This window comes from Amblyraja radiata, chromosome 34 (genome assembly GCF_010909765.2).
Source record: "Amblyraja radiata isolate CabotCenter1 chromosome 34, sAmbRad1.1.pri, whole genome shotgun sequence".
Classification (NCBI taxonomy): Eukaryota; Metazoa; Chordata; class Chondrichthyes; order Rajiformes; family Rajidae; genus Amblyraja; species Amblyraja radiata.
Window position 1 is genome coordinate 12,917,897 of NC_045989.1, and position 16,180 is coordinate 12,934,076.

General features: G+C 40.0%; 1 protein-coding gene across 5 annotated transcripts in view; it reads right to left on the minus strand.

Annotated features, from left to right (window-relative positions):
• golm2 (golgi membrane protein 2) overlaps window positions 1–16,180 on the minus strand; it is a 74,644-nt gene that overhangs the window by 47,021 nt on the left and 11,443 nt on the right. For all 5 annotated transcript variants that reach the window (XM_033050353.1, XM_033050356.1, XM_033050355.1 and 2 more), the window contains exon 2: window positions 12,568–12,738. In XM_033050353.1, the coding sequence (XP_032906244.1) occupies window positions 12,568–12,738 (171 nt within the window). The remainder of the gene's footprint in view (window positions 1–12,567; window positions 12,739–16,180) is intronic.

Sequence of the window (16,180 nt, forward strand, 5' to 3'; positions counted from 1 at the left end):
CAATCTACATATAGATTGGGTGAATCAAATTGGCAGGGGTGCTGAGGAAGAGGTTTTCTTGGAATGTATGCGGGATAGTTATCTAAATCAACATGTAGAGGAACCAACGAGAGAGCAGGCTATTTTAGACTGGGTATTGAGTAATGAGGAAGGGTTAGTTAGCAGTCTTGTTGTACGTGCCCCCTTGGGCAAGAGTGACCATAATATGGTTGAGTTCCTCATTAGGATGGAGAGTGACATTATTAATTCAGAAACAATGGTTCTGAACTTAAAGAAAGGTAACTTTGAGGGTATGAGACGTGAATTGGCCAAGATTGACTGGCAATTAATTCTAAAAGGGTTGACGGTGGATATGCAATGGAAGACATTTAAAGACTGCATGGATGAACTACAAAAATTGTTCATCCCAGTTTGGCAAAAGAATAAATCAGGGAAGGTAGTGCATCCGTGGATAACAAGGGAAATCAGGGATAGTATCAAAGTGAAGGATGATGCGTACAAATTAGCCAGAAAAGGCAGCATACCGGAGGACTGGGAGAAATTCAGAGACCAGCAGAGGAGGACAAAGGGCTTAATTAGGAAAGGAAAAATAGATTATGAAAGAAAACTGGCAGGGAACATAAAAACTGACTGCAAAAGTTTTTATAGATATATGAAAAGAAAGAGATTAGTTAAAACAAATGTAGGTCCCTTGCAGTCAGAAACAGGTGAGTTGATCATGGGGAACAAGGATATGGCGGACCAATTGAATAACTACTTTGGTTCCGTCTTCACTAAGAAAGACATAAATAATCTGCCGGAAATAGCAGGGGACCGCGGGTCAAAGGAGTTGGAGGAATTGAGTGAAATCCAGGTTAGCCGGGAAGTGGTGTTGGGTAAATTGAATGGATTAAAGGCCGATAAATCCCCAGGGCCAGATAGGCTGCATCCCAGAGTACTTAAGGAAGTAGCTCCAGAAATAGTGGATGCATTAGTAATAATCTTTCAAAACTCTTTAGATTCTGGAGTAGTTCCTGAGGATTGGCGGGTAGCAAACGTAACCCCACTTTTTAAGAAGGGAGGGAGAGAGAAAACGGGGAATTACAGACCAGTTAGTCTAACATCGGTAGTGGGGAAACTGCTAGAGTCAGTTATTAAAGATGGGATAGCAGCACATTTGGAAAGTGGTGAAATCATTGGACAAAGTCAGCATGGATTTACAAAAGGTAAATCATGTCTGATGAATCTTATAGAATTTTTCGAGGATGTAACTAGTAGCGTGGATAGGGGAGAACCAGTGGATGTGGTGTATCTGGACTTCCAGAAGGCTTTCGACAAGGTCCCACATAAGAGATTAGTATACAAACTTAAAGCACACGGCATTGGGGGTTCAGTATTGATGTGGATAGAGAACTGGCTGGCAAACAGGAAGCAAAGAGTAGGAGTAAACGGGTCCTTTTCACAATGGCAGGCAGTGACTAGTGGGGTACCACAAGGCTCAGTGCTGGGACCCCAGCTATTTACAATATATATTAATGATCTGGATGAGGGAATTGAAGGCAATATCTCCAAGTTTGCGGATGACACTAAGCTGGGGGGCAGTGTTAGCTGTAAGGAGGATGCTAGGAGACTGCAAGGTGACTTGGATAGGCTGGGTGAGTGGGCAAATGTTTGGCAGATGCAGTATAATGTGGATAAATGTGAGGTTATCCATTTTGGTGGCAAAAACAGGAAAGCAGACTATTATCTAAATGGTGGCCGACTAGGAAAAGGGGAGATGCAGCGAGACCTGGGTGTCATGGTACACCAGTCATTGAAAGTAGACATGCAGGTGCAGCAGGCAGTGAAGAAAGCGAATGGTATGTTAGCTTTCATAGCAAAAGGATTTGAGTATAGGAGCAGGGAGGTTCTACTGCAGTTGTACAGGGTCTTGGTGAGACCACACCTGGAGTATTGCGTACAGTTATGGTCTCCAAATCTGAGGAAGGACATTATTGCCATAGAGGGAGTGCAGAGAAGGTTCACCAGACTGATTCCTGGGATGTCAGGACTGTCTTATGAAGAAAGACTGGATAGACTTGGTTTATACTCTCTAGAATTTAGGAGATTGAGAGGGGATCTTATGGAAACTTACAAAATTCTTAAGGGGTTGGACAGGCTAGATGCAGGAAGATTGCTCCCGATGTTGGGGAAGTCCAGGACAAGGGGTCACAGCTTAAGGATAAGGGGGAAATCCTTTAAAACCGAGATGAGAAGAACTTTTTTCACACAGAGAGTGGTGAATCTCTGGAACTCTCTGCCACAGAGGGTAGTCGAGGACAGTTCATTGGCTATATTTAAGAGGGAGTTAGATGTGGCCCTTGTGGCTAAGGGGATCAGAGGGTATGGAGAGAAGGCAGGTACGGGATACTGAGTTGGATGATCAGCCATGATCATATTGAATGGCGGTGCAGGCTCGAAGGGCCGAATGGCCTACTCCTGCACCTAATTTCTATGTTTCTATGTTACAGCTGCATGCCCTAATAGCCACCGAATTCCACAAGAACATAAAAAAAGAAATAGAGGCAGGTTGGATATTTCGTCACTCATGACTGCTTAACTATTCAATAAGATCAGAGTTATCTTTTACATTCGCACCATTATCCAACGTTGCTCACATGACTTCTAATTGAAAATTAGTTCCAATCACTACAGTAACTCACGACATTCAGTACCACTTTTAATTCATTTCATATCTTCACAAGCCATCAAGTCTGCCTAAACGGCCGAGGAGTCCAGCTACTCTCCAATTTGAATATAAGAGGTAATCTAAGAAGTAACAAATACCTTGGTTTATGAAATGTGGCAGATTAAAGTGACAAACTTAATGATGTCTGCAATCATAACTCATAACAAAGCCCAGAAAATGTTTCAAATTATACAGGTTTTATAAATGAAACGGCTTCTGAACCATGGCAAAATGAACAAAGCCAATAACTTGTAAAGAAAATGCTAAAAATCAAGCTAGATTTCCAGAATTTCAATAAAAAGACAGGAATGTAACATGTTACAGTTGTACAATACGTTGGTTGGGCCACATCTACAATACTATGTACTGTCCTGGTCTGCACACCATGGGTGGATGTGATAAACTAAAGAGAGCGCAGAAAAGATTCACACGGATGTTGTATCGATTGGAGTGCTTGAGTTACAAGGAGACAGGAAAGATTTGTTCTCAAAAGGGGTTGGGAGGGGACATGATAGAGGTATTTAAAATTGTGAGGGTGAGAAGGTGGTGGCAGGTACAGTAACAATATTTAAGAGGTATCCGACTAGGTACTCGAATGAGCAAGGCAGAGAGGGATGTGCAATTATGCAGGATGAATATAGATAGGTATGATTGTTGGCATAGACTAGGACTGAATAACCTATGCTATGCCACTCTGACCAGAAGATCAAGTCACTGCCACATATCTGCTGGAAATGTGAAGCTCAGGTCCATCAGAGAGCAGAGTTGATTACACTCATTTACTTGACAACAAATACCTAAAAATTTTTTTTTAAGTCAGTTAAACTAATCAATCCTTGTCCTAATCTTAATAATACTAAATGTGGAAAAATATTCAAAATCAGCAATAGGATAAATGAAATGGCATAGAATGCTATGTGTGTAATAAAGCAATAAAATAACGTTGAGATCAAGCATTCTCAAGGGTTCAGTTACAAAATTTTCTGAGGTTCTGTCGATATTGAGACTCTCCAGAACTTCTCACCTACTACCAGAAATCAAATTCAGGAACATATTACAATAACTCAACTCAGATTTAAGATCTCGCACACATTTCTTTTTTTTTTGCTAAGAGAATATACATACATGACATTAAAAATATAGTAGACTCTATAGTCCAATCTGGATAAATTGCAAAGCCACTTCGAAAGAAAACTGTTCAATGAGGACTCCATTCACTTTATAACAAATATCTGACATTTTATCACTCATCAGTTAAGTAGGAAACAAAACTCAGAACTACTGTAATTACTTCTAGTACACCCATAAACAAGAGAGCATATTATCTTTAAGTTTATTTATATTGAGGTCCTTACGTAGAAACATAGAAAAAAAGGTGAAGGAGTAGGCCATTCAGCCCTTCGAGCCAGCGCCACCATCCAATATGATCATGGCTGATCATCCAAAATCAGTACCCCATTCAGATTTCCCCCCCCGGAGGCCATATTGTGAATTTGTTTAACAATTTAGTCCTAGAAATAAAAAATAATTGCACTTCTGTTTTACACTCTTCCTCAGCCATACCATCTCCATCTCAGTGCAATGCTGTGGCATTTAAAACTGTCTACAATAAGTCCTCCAAACCTCAGACCTGTCTGAGAGATCAATAGAGTTCATGGTGGAAGCAGAGATTAAAATTTGGGATTTGAACTCAAATTCACTTAAATTTTCCACTGTGGCATAAAAAAAAATAATATATTCAACAGCAATCAACACATGCAGAAAATTCAAATTTTAGGTATAAATTCCTCACTTACACAGACACTTAGGACGACAATGTCTATGCCAAACACGATACCAAGATCGTCTCTTACCTACCTGCACTTTATCCATATCCCTTCATTCCCTGCATATTCATATGTCTATCCAAAGGTCTCCTTTTGACTATCTATTCCTCTCATAATTTTATATACTATCATGTTTCCCCGCATCTCTGGCATTCCATGGAAAAGAATCCATGTCTGTCCAATCTCTAGCTAATGCATCATTCTGGTAAAAATCAACTCAGCACCCTTTCCAAAGCCTCCTCATCCTTCCTCAATTGGGGCGACCAGAATTGCAAGCAATATTAGAAATGCAGCCAACCGAAATCCTATAAAGCTGCATCATGATTTCCTGACTCATACTCAATGCCTCAATCTATGAAAGCAAGCATACCATGCACTTTCTTTACCACTCTACCCACTTGTGTTGCCACTTTCAGGGAGTTATGGACTTGGACCCCAATATCCCTCTGTACAGGAATGCTGTTAAGGATCATGCCATTCATTGTAAATGCTCCTCTTATATTTGACCTCCCGAAGTGCAACATCTCACACTTGCTCAGATTAAACTCCATCTGCCATTTCTCGGTTTATTTCTGTACCTGATCTATAACCTGCTGTACACCTTGTTAGCCCTCCTCACAGCCAGTGACTCCAGCAATTTGTGTCATCTGCAACGTGTTGGATGATACCCAAAGTATAACTCACTTGATTTATCTCCACAAATGCTGACTGGCCTACAGAGCATTTTCTGCAGCGTCAGTTTTGTATCTTCAGATTAAACAGTTCAGCTACTACAGCTCTTGATTATTAGCTGGTGCAGAGTGTCCAAGCAAGAATTGGCCAAGTAAAACATGGCTAGAATTGTACTTGGCATATGCTTTAAACTAGAACTTGATTCTACATCAGGAGCATTCACAATTGTTATTGACAGTCATTTCCATTCCTGAAAAAAATTATATCAACAGAGAAACTCTTTAAAACCTGCTACAGCTGCTAAATCTACTCCAAAACAAACAAATTTTAATTTCATCACTTGGTTGAATTTTTTTCCCTGCCAATATATCAACGGAATCTGTCCTTTTTCAATATCCTATCTTTTTTACTCATGAAGGCAAGTACAATATATTCATTCAGACAGAAAATTACACCTCAGAATATTTATATCCAAACATCTGTTTGTAATTGCTGAAATAGCTCCCCCACACACATGGTTCTGGCTTCTTTCATTATATTGCAACACACCATTTTATTAAAGGCCTTGTACAACTGCAATGCCCACTGGTCGTTCAGTTTAAAATCATCCTGCTACAAAAATGTTACATTGTCACATGCTTCCTTTGAGGCCCAAAATACCACACAAATAAGTAAACTGGTTTCAAGGGGACATTATTTGTCAAATGTGATCGATATTTTTCATCAGGATCAGTTGCTCCAAGAAGATTTACACACCTCACACATGAAATACAAACAAAATAGTAAAAAGTGCATCATTTAAGTTGTAAAGCTGTCCAAGAGCATTCTTGGGCATAATATCAATGTGGTTGGACCAGGACAAATTGGTGATGATATTAACACCTAGAAACCTTAAGGTCTCAACCATCTCCACTTCAGCACCATTGACACAGATTGGGGCATATATTCCTGAAGTCAATCACCAGCTCCTTCATTTTATTGACATTGATGGAGAGGCTTCACACCATGCTATCAAGCTCTTTATCTTCTTTCTGTACTAATTCAAGTCATTGCTTGAGATCCAACCCACTATGGTGGTATCATCTGAAAACTTGCAAATGGAGTTTGAGCGGAATTTGGCTCTACAGCTTGTTATGTATCATAGAGTAGAGGAAAGGGCAGAGATCACAGCCCTGTGGAGCACCTGTGTTAAGGATCATCCTGGTGGAACATTATCCAGATACTCCAGGAATGAATGTTGCGCCAGGGTGATGTCATCAACCTGTGTGGCAGTAGATAAACCACAGTGGATCAAGGATGTCTGGGAGGTGCGTGTGCTTGTCGACTAGCCACTCAAAGCACTTCGTGATGTCAAAGCCGTTGTTCGCTAGTCATTAAGACACGCCGCCTTATTTCTTTTTGCCATCTGGATAATAGTGTCATCTTAAAGCTGGTGGGAACCTCAGATTGGTGGGGGGGGAAAGGTTAAAGATTTCCACTCTCCGGTCAGTCGCTTTCCACAGAATCACTCTGGAAGGGCAATTTGACGGCTGTGGTGGTAACCGTGGTATCAGTGCACCCGAGGGCATTGGGGTAGATGATCTCATTCCACTGACCTTCTGTTCAAATGAGCAACAAATGCATTGAGCTTGTCATGGAGCAATATATTGTTGCCAGCAATTCTGGCAGACTTTGCAGCCCATTACAGCATGCAAACCTTGATGGATGACTTTGTGGTTAGTTTGGACACTAGATAAAACCACATTGATCAACACTGATGATGCAGAACAACTTAAAGCTTGAAACTGTATCAATTACATAGATGTATCCATCAAAAGGGAGTTCAATTTAATGTAGCTATCAATGTTTGATGTTCAAGTCTTTAGGAAGTACAACGTCCACAGCCCATGGCAAATGAATGCAGATGCTCCTCGACTTACGATGCTTCGACTTACGATATTTTGACTTTACGATGGTGCAAAAACGATACACATTCAGTAGAAACCATAATTCGAATTTTGAATATTTATCTTTTCCCCGGCTAGCGATATGTTGTACGATAATCTTGTGATGCTGGGCAACGGCAACGAGCCGCAGCTCCCAGTCAGCCACGAGATCACGAGTGTAAACAACCGATACAGTGTACTGTGTTGCCATCGCTTTTTAGATACAGTGCACTGTGTTTTGTGTTTTTGCATCCCATCATGTCTACAAAACACCCATCTGTGTCTGCTTCTCGTGAGAGGAGGAAGGCAATTACTCTTGAGATGAAACTCAAGATAATTGCCCAGCGAGAAGGCGGCAAGCCAGTAATGGCGAATTAGGACTTTCGCAATCGTCGATCTCGACCATCTTAAAGGATAAGAAGCGAATCAGTGATGTAGTGAAATCGTCAGCATCAGTTAAATCCACGGTCATCACGAAGAAAAGAGCTGGTCCGATTGATGATATGGAGAGATTACTTCTCACATGGATGGAAGACCGGATACAGACGCGCATACCGCTCAGTCTACTGACGATCCAGGCTAAGGCAAGAAGTCTTCGATACGCTAAAAGAGCGTGCCAATGATCCTACATATATGCAAGTGTTTATAGCAAGTCATGGATGGTTGCAACGCTTCAAAAGGCATCACAATTTTCATAATGTGAAGGTCAGCAGTGAGGCAGTAAGTGCCGATACTGAAGGTGCCGAAGCATTTAAGGAAGAGCGGCATAGGATAATTGTGGATGAGAAATATTTGCAAGAACAAATATTCAATGTCGATGAAACGGGCTTGTTCTCGAAGCGTATGCCGGAGTGTACATATATTAATCAATTACGAAGGATTTGCAAAATCTGACAGGCAGATACTGGATGCTCTTGCCTGCTATAGGGAAATATATAATGAAAAGAAGAAACAAACAAACTGTACAGTCAAAACTTGATATCTTCCTGAAGAACACTGCCTCCTTAACAATCAACAAGTGTCAATGCCGCAGTGCCTTCTCCCACTATTCTCGAGCCTTATCAGAAAAGTAAGAAAGTTTGGTAGGTTAGACGTATTAAATGCATTTTCGACTTACAATATTTTCAATTTACGACGGGTTAATCGGAATGTAACCCCATCGTAAGTTGAGGAGTACCTGTAAACATGCGCAGTGCAATGTTTAAGGGGACTCCTTTCACACATTGCAATAGAAAAATCAACGTTTATAAAATGTGGATTTTCGTCTTAAAGGCCAAGTAAAGTAAATGACGACTTAAATGTCAAAGATTTCCAAGCTTTCTTATGGAAATTAGGAAAGCACATGTGTATATAATTTGAAATTCTATGTTTACTGCTGTGCTACCATTAGCAGTCAGTCTTTCTGCACAGAAATTGCCACTCTGGTCCTCCTGATGCCTGTACTTGGCTAAGCTGGTGCAGAGGTCAACCTAACCCTATCCAAGAGTCCAGTGGTATAATCTAAGGGGAAAACACAGCCACTTCAACAACTGGCAAAACTCCTCCTTCAGCTTTGCAGGTGATTTTGAACAATCAGTTTAAGATAGAGTCATCACAATAAAGTATAAAATAATCAAATTAAACATTTAAAACTGAAACATTACGAAGAATACCCTAAAATATTTGTAAATACTAATAAGACAATGCAAGTAATGGAGTGGTTCTGCAAAGGATGTATTGGTGACTGGGCACATCCCAAGCAGAGGCTGCACAGCTTCTGCTCAGAAAATCACTCACCGTGGGATGTGTGCTGGCTGACTGGACTTCTCGCGGAATCCAACAGGGCAGATGAAGTTGTTTTTTGTTTTTTAAGATTTCCCAGTTTTCAGCATGGGTAATTCATCTGCTGAACCCAAAACAGGATGTTTAACACCTAAACTGATGCCTCCGAACTGTCAACTCCGTTCCTGTCACTGCAGTCAGCAGGAAGAGGTCTGCCCCGGAAGCTATTGCCTGGGACAATGGTGGATGCAACTGTGCAGATGACTGAGAACACAGCAGAGCGGTAGACCTACCCAAATAACTGTTAATTTGTCTTTTGATTCCTAATCTAAATCTCCAGTGGAACATAAATCCTAACTAAGGATCCAACAGGCAAATCTCAAGGGTAACAATACAAATCAGTACGATTCGTCTTCCCTACTGGACTTCGAGAAAACAGATAAGACTTTCCAAACAGTCAGTAAGTTCAGCACTTCGCTCTTTGATGCTGTATGCAGGGAGCCCAGGAATTACTATTGTTTCTGGAGAGAAAGAATGGGTGACGTTTTGGGTCGAGCTCCTTCTTCAGTCTGAGTTACTCCAGCATTTTGCGTCTACCTTCGATTTAAACCAGCATCTGCAGTTCTTTCCTACACATTACTATTGTTTCAACAGCTAAAGCAGAAAAACTGACTATAGTCAGTGAAGTCCATCCCCAAAGAAACCAAACAATAAGAAATTGGTGCATTGCTGCAGTAATAACGACTTTAACGTCCTAATAAATCTGGTCAAGAAAGACAAAGAATAGAAAGCAATAGGAAATACAGATTTACAGTCAAATCCCAAGGAAGTACTTATCAAAATGTCAGCTCTCATTTCAAGTGTGCAACTAAAACATCAATTGCATTGCAGATCAATAGTGTGTTAGGCAATCTGGTTGCAAGATGAATATATTTCCATCAGGAAAAGGAAAAATATTGACTCCATTTTATACCAAAATTCTATTCCAGACATCTTGACAAATGACAAAAATATCAGTACTTTGTTTCCAGAATTGAGTATTATATTCAGTCAACTTAGTGTTAAAGTAAACATTTGAAACCATGGATTTTATTAGTAAGACGTAAATCACAATCCCAAGGTGGCAGTAGTGCAAAATAATTGCAAGAAAAGACTAGAGAACGTCTTTTCTTATTCATGTGCCTCAAGATAACAAGATCCTGTTATTTTGGTTTGCATAAAATCAACCCAACATATCCCACTTTTAGATTTAAATAAAATGTAATAAAAGTACTCAAGTCAGGCAGCATCTGTGGTGAGAGAATGTTTTAATATTCCATAACATGAACCGTTTTTCACACCAGATACTGTCCAACCTGCTGAGTACTTCATGCCGACTACGGATCACCCATTCACATTAATTCTATGTTATCCCACTTTCGCATACACCTCTGACACATTGGACAAATATCTACAGACAGATGCCAATTTCTGATACACTGCTTGTGGAAGTTAACCATCAGACACAGTAAATCTCGATATTATGAGGTCGTTTAACTATTTTTAATCCTGGAGTTTATGTAATCTTATAAAATGCCAATGTTTTCTGAAAGAGATTGTAAAAATCACAGTCTAAGACCGAGCGCCAGACCTTCCCTTCCCAATACGAACGGACACAGCGGTCACAACTGGCGTTGCCTCCTAGCATCAGAGACCCAGGTTTGTCTTCTAACCAAAATCTGTTAAAGAGGTAAATAATAACAAGGGTAGACTGTAATCATATCCACCACCTCTGCTGGTAGTACATTCTAGATATCAACCATTCTGTGTTAAAAAAATCTCCTAATTCTCACAAAGATGCACTCACGATCTGATACTCATACCTTGGAAAAAAGTGAACTTTGCATCCTATTCATGCCTCTCAATTTTTTATAGGCATAGAACAGTACAGCACAGGGGTAGGCCCTTCAGATCACAATATCTGGGCTGAACACGTAATGTCCTCTGCTTGCTTGTGATCCATTTCTCTTCATATCCATGTGTTGATCTAAAAGTCTCTTAAACATCACTATCGTATTTCCTTCCACCACCCCTGGCACCTGTTCAAAGTGGTTTGTACTTCAATCACTATATATCTCCATTGGGGCACATCAGCCATCACTTCAAGAAAAATAAGCCCAGCCTATCTTCTATATTACTAAAAGTCTGATCTTGACCGCTTTTGGCCCACTGTGCTGCGATTTCCGAGAGAACGCCGCCACCTACGGCCGTCAATTTTGGCCACCTCGATCAGAGCCCACATCTGCCTTCCTGGACCAGAGTATTTTTCCCATAGATGAAAAATCAGAGAGAAATTAATGTTTTTTTTAAATTCACCATTCTCTCTGCTGCCCCCGCTGGAGGGAGGGGGAGGGACTATAAAACCAGGAAGTGGTGTGCCTCAATCAGTCTCTGCAAGCTGGAGGGCACTCTGAGCTCTGAATGACACTGAACAAATGTCTACACAACTGTGAGTAAGTACCCTTAATGTGGTTTGAAAATGAAAATATGGTTAGTTTGAAGTAAAAAAGCACTGCCTGCAAATGGTTGTTTGGGGGTTTGGGTTGAAGTAAAAAGGCACTCTCTCTCTCCCTATCCCCTCGTCTCTCTCCCCACATCTCTCTCTCTCCCTATCCATCTCTCTTTCTCTCTCCCCCGTCTCTCTCCCTTTCCCTCTCTCCCCATCCCCCCCCTCTCCTCTCCCCCCCCTCTCCTCTTCCCCCTCTCCTCTTTCCCCCCTCTCTCCTCCCCTCCATCCCCTCCCCCACCATCCCGCCCCTAAACCCCCCTCCACACACCCTACCCCCTCCCTGCTCCCCCCCCCCTCCTCTTCCCCCCTCACCGCCATACCCTCCCCCACCGTCCTTCCCCTAAACCCCCCTCCCCCTCCCTGTTCCCCACCTCTCCCCCTCCCCCGTCTGGACCATGAGTCTGTAATAAAGTTTATTATTATTACTATGGTTGACTATGATTAACTCACTCTATTGTCTGCAATAGTCAATTTATAAAATTTTAGACATGGAAGTTTTGTTTTAAACTGCACTAACCCTTACAGAACACATCATATGACATAGCTTAAAGTTTTGACATGGTTAACAAACATAAATGCAGAGATTGCTCACTACATAGTTTGACAAAGGACTTGAATGTAGATTCATGGCAAGTTAATATTATTCATTTTGTTTCTCAGGCTCAATTTGTTTCTATGCAACTTCCTGTTAAGTTATGGTAGTGTTAACAGCCACTGGGTAAGCAAACAAAATTATTCATGTGCAAGCTTCACGGCAATGCTGGCTAATAGGCTTTGAACCCTGAAATATGATTAAAGACACATTTGTTATTGCAATCGTGCAGCACTGTGATTTTGATTAGCTTTGCTCATGGAAGAAAATGTCCTATGGCCATGGCACCACTACCAAATAAAAACACAACAAAGAGGTTAAAGTACTGCCCTGGCAATCTTGAATTATGTATCTCAGTAATTTGATAGCTGCACTGGAATTCAGTTCCAAGGTAGTTAAATCTAATAAATTTCATATAGAAATTGAGTTAAAGGTATGACAATGTGCATTATGAGTGTAACATAATGCAATATTTTTTAAACTGCCGGCTTTGGTTTATACATTATGATCAGAACATAATGAACATGCTCTATTACCTTCTCCTCAATGCATTTTTTCATCAAAGTCTCTCTACTTTGCAGCTGATTACCCAAATTATGACATTCATCCTCCTTTTCATCAAGCCGTCTCCTATGAGTATCCACTTGGCCCATGAGCTCAGAGTTCCTCTTCTCTAGACGACTTTTAGCAGTATCTGTCTTTTTCACCTGGTGAAGAACAAAAAGCAGATGAATGAAGTGATGACTTGAACATTTTACAGGAACCCAAGAGATTCAGAATTAAGAGGAATGATTGAAATTAAAGTTTGATAATTTTATGCACAAATTACATACCACTCTACCACAGGGAGATAGCATGAGAAGGCGTGATTGAAATAAAAAGGGTTGGCTTGATTTAAAGGTCCTCTTAAGGTTTAATATGTTGTTTGTGGGAATTAACCAATTCCCTGCGGTCCATGAAGAATTAATTGAAAATACTACATTCATAGAAATCACATCCTTGGACAAGATGGACAATGTAAACACTTCAAAGAAAATTAATGTAAACACTTCAAAGAAAATTAATGTAAACATCACAATGTAGTTGATGCAATTTTCATTTTATCCACATCCCCTTTATGAATCAGGCATCATGACATGGGCTCAAGCGATTCTGGCATTCCCAGAAATTAGACCACCTGAATTCTTAGCATTTTGTACCTAGATCAAATGTAGTCAAGTACATTCAGTTTGTACAAATTCTTAATGTTCAGATACTTTTGGATTGGCACCAAGTCTAATCCAATGTTTATTAAGACAACATTACTACCCAATACACCACCTCAGTGCAATAAGGCACGGTCTGTGTCAAAAAATGATCAATACCACAAGTTTCCAAGCAAATAAAAATTATTGAACTGAAGCTTCAGAGTTATGGGCAAAGTAAGACTCTCAGTGCAAAATATATTTCCCCAGCCTTTCCTGGTCCTAGTATGAATGACATTACAAAGTCAGTGAATAGAGGCTTCAGCTGCATTCATAACCCCAATAACCACAAAATGAAATAAAATAGATGCTAGAAGTCTGGAATAAAACATAAAAATGCTCGAAAGGCAGCATATTTGGGGTGGTGGTGGGGGAAGGAAATATGGCGAGAACATTGCTGATGCTATTATTTCACGTTGAAAATCTTTTATCAGAACTAATAAAAAATAAAGATAGTGTGTTTTAAGAAACATAGAGAAGGGAAACAAAAAGGAATGTCGTGTCAAAGGATAGATGTCAGGAGAGGTTAAATGACTCTGAAGGTAGCAGGGTGTAAATGCCAAATAATTGTCTGAAATTATCACGGTAACAGTTAATCTGCTAGAAATACTACATGAAATAAAAACACTGGAAATGCTGCTTAATTTGAATTTCAGTGGCAACGCTAGAAATCTGTAATGTAGTACCACATGAGGAAATCCATTGTACTTCAACTGAAAGTATAAATCACATCGAGTTGCACCTCCCACAGATGCATAGAAGAGAACACTGAACGGAGGTAGAGAGAACCAGAGCACCAACGTTTTCTGGAGAAATCGCAGTTACCTTGGAATACTGAAAGGGAGTAAAGTACATCAGATGGTTGCCACCGGCAACCACCCATTAAGCGAGACTGACGGGTTCAACAGCAAAAGCTAAAGAAATCCTATCTATTTCAGGGAGTAGGATGAAGGCACAAGAGCAAAAGTGCAGGAAGTGAAGCAAGAATAATCATGGGGCCTAAACTATTATGCTCATTAAAAATAATGCAAAATGCATTGCTCATTGCAAGTAATAGTCACACATTCATGGTCAATAATCAGGTAATAGTCATCATCACCGTCACAAAGACTGCCCAGTGACTCCTGCTTATTTGCTCCATCATCTCCTCTCAGTTTACCATGTAATGTTCTCACAACTTTTAATGACTTCACTGCAGTATAGAGAAAAATCTAAAGCCTATACCCTGTACTTGCATATCCTCAAAACTGCTCCAAGTCCAGCTGTTGATTGTACAAAAGCAGTGTTTCTATTTTCTGAAATGTTTGGATCATTTACAAAATTGGTAAAGAAACTGAATGTTCTTGGCAAAGCACACACCATAATGGTACCTGGAAATACTTTGTCCAGATTGACAGAACATCGCATGTTCAAGGCAAAGAGGCTGTTTGGCCCACTGTGTCTGGGTTATCAATACAATTTCATTACTTTCACTGTAGCCTGATACTGTATTCACTTCAAAGAGTTTCAAACTGCAAGCGAAAAATCATTATTCAGAAATGGCTCAGAAAGAAAGTCAAGTGCAATCTTGAAAGCTTGCGAAATGTTATGGCTACTGCTGCAAAAATCATGGGTTCAACAATTTTTTCAGAATCGGTTTAAAATTCTTCTTTCTTACTCAAATGATCTTTCATAACCACTTCTACCACCCAAGGAAGAAGTGCTTCAAATGTGAAAAGCAATATGATATATTTGTTGAACAAAGAACTGCAGATGCTGGAAAAATCGAAGGTAGACAAAAATGTTGGAGAAACTCAGCGGGTGAGGCAGCATTTATGGAGGAAGGAATAGGTGACGTTTCGGGTTGAGACCCTTCAGACTCATATATATTTGTGTAACTTCCATTTTCTTCACTGGCAACAACAACATGCAAACTTCCAAATAATTAAAAATGCTTCTTTTCCAGATTTATTTCGAAAGAAAAAGTAATAAATATTCAAACATCTACACCGAACCCCAGATCATGCACTGTAGCAGTGGATTTTCAAGCAGTGTGGTTGCATATTACAAAAATGTGCACCATGAATAGTTTGCCAGGGATAACAATGTCAAAGCAAGCCCATAAGATGGCCAGCACTGACATAGAGAGCATCACAATCTTTGTCTATCATTCCCAATCCTGTTACTTCACAGCGTATTCAAACAGTGATCAGTTTAGAGAAGTTATTGCAACCAATATTAATTCTTTGGTCACCTTGATATTCACATTAAACTGGTATTTTCATTGTCTTTTCAAGTTTTGTTACGGTTTCAACTATTGTTCCTTTAGCACCATCTAAAACACTGGAATTTAGCAGTGCAGGTTGCATTTACCGATCTAATTATTAAAATATAATAACTGTACTGATGTGTTCAGAAAAATCAGATTCCAACCAACAATCAAGGTATGCAAGACCCATGTACTAGGTACAACATTAATACAATTTGTATTTTTTTTTTTAATTGGAACTTCATTGTTGCATCACATATTATTAAATTAGTAACCAGAATTGTTCGTAAAAACGAACCATTCTCTTGGACAACGGTTCCCAACCTGAGGTAAACTTACCCCCAAGGGGTAGATTTTGCCTACCCAGGGGGTAAATTTGTTGATTCTGGGTTTGTACATATTTTTTCTCATTCATTGACTGACTGTGTTTGGTTCTGGTATACCGGTATCTGTTCATCATTTGTTGTTCAGAAATAAGTGAAATAACATTGTTATGTGCTATTGAAGTTGTCAGGGGTAAATGGGACGAAAAAGGTTGGGAACTCCTGCTCTAGGAATCTAGGTCACTGCATACCATCAAGCAGAAGAGTTATTTATTTATTTTTTTAAATGGTGTTTCAGTGTGAAACAGAATGTACAATTCTGTTGAAGTGCATT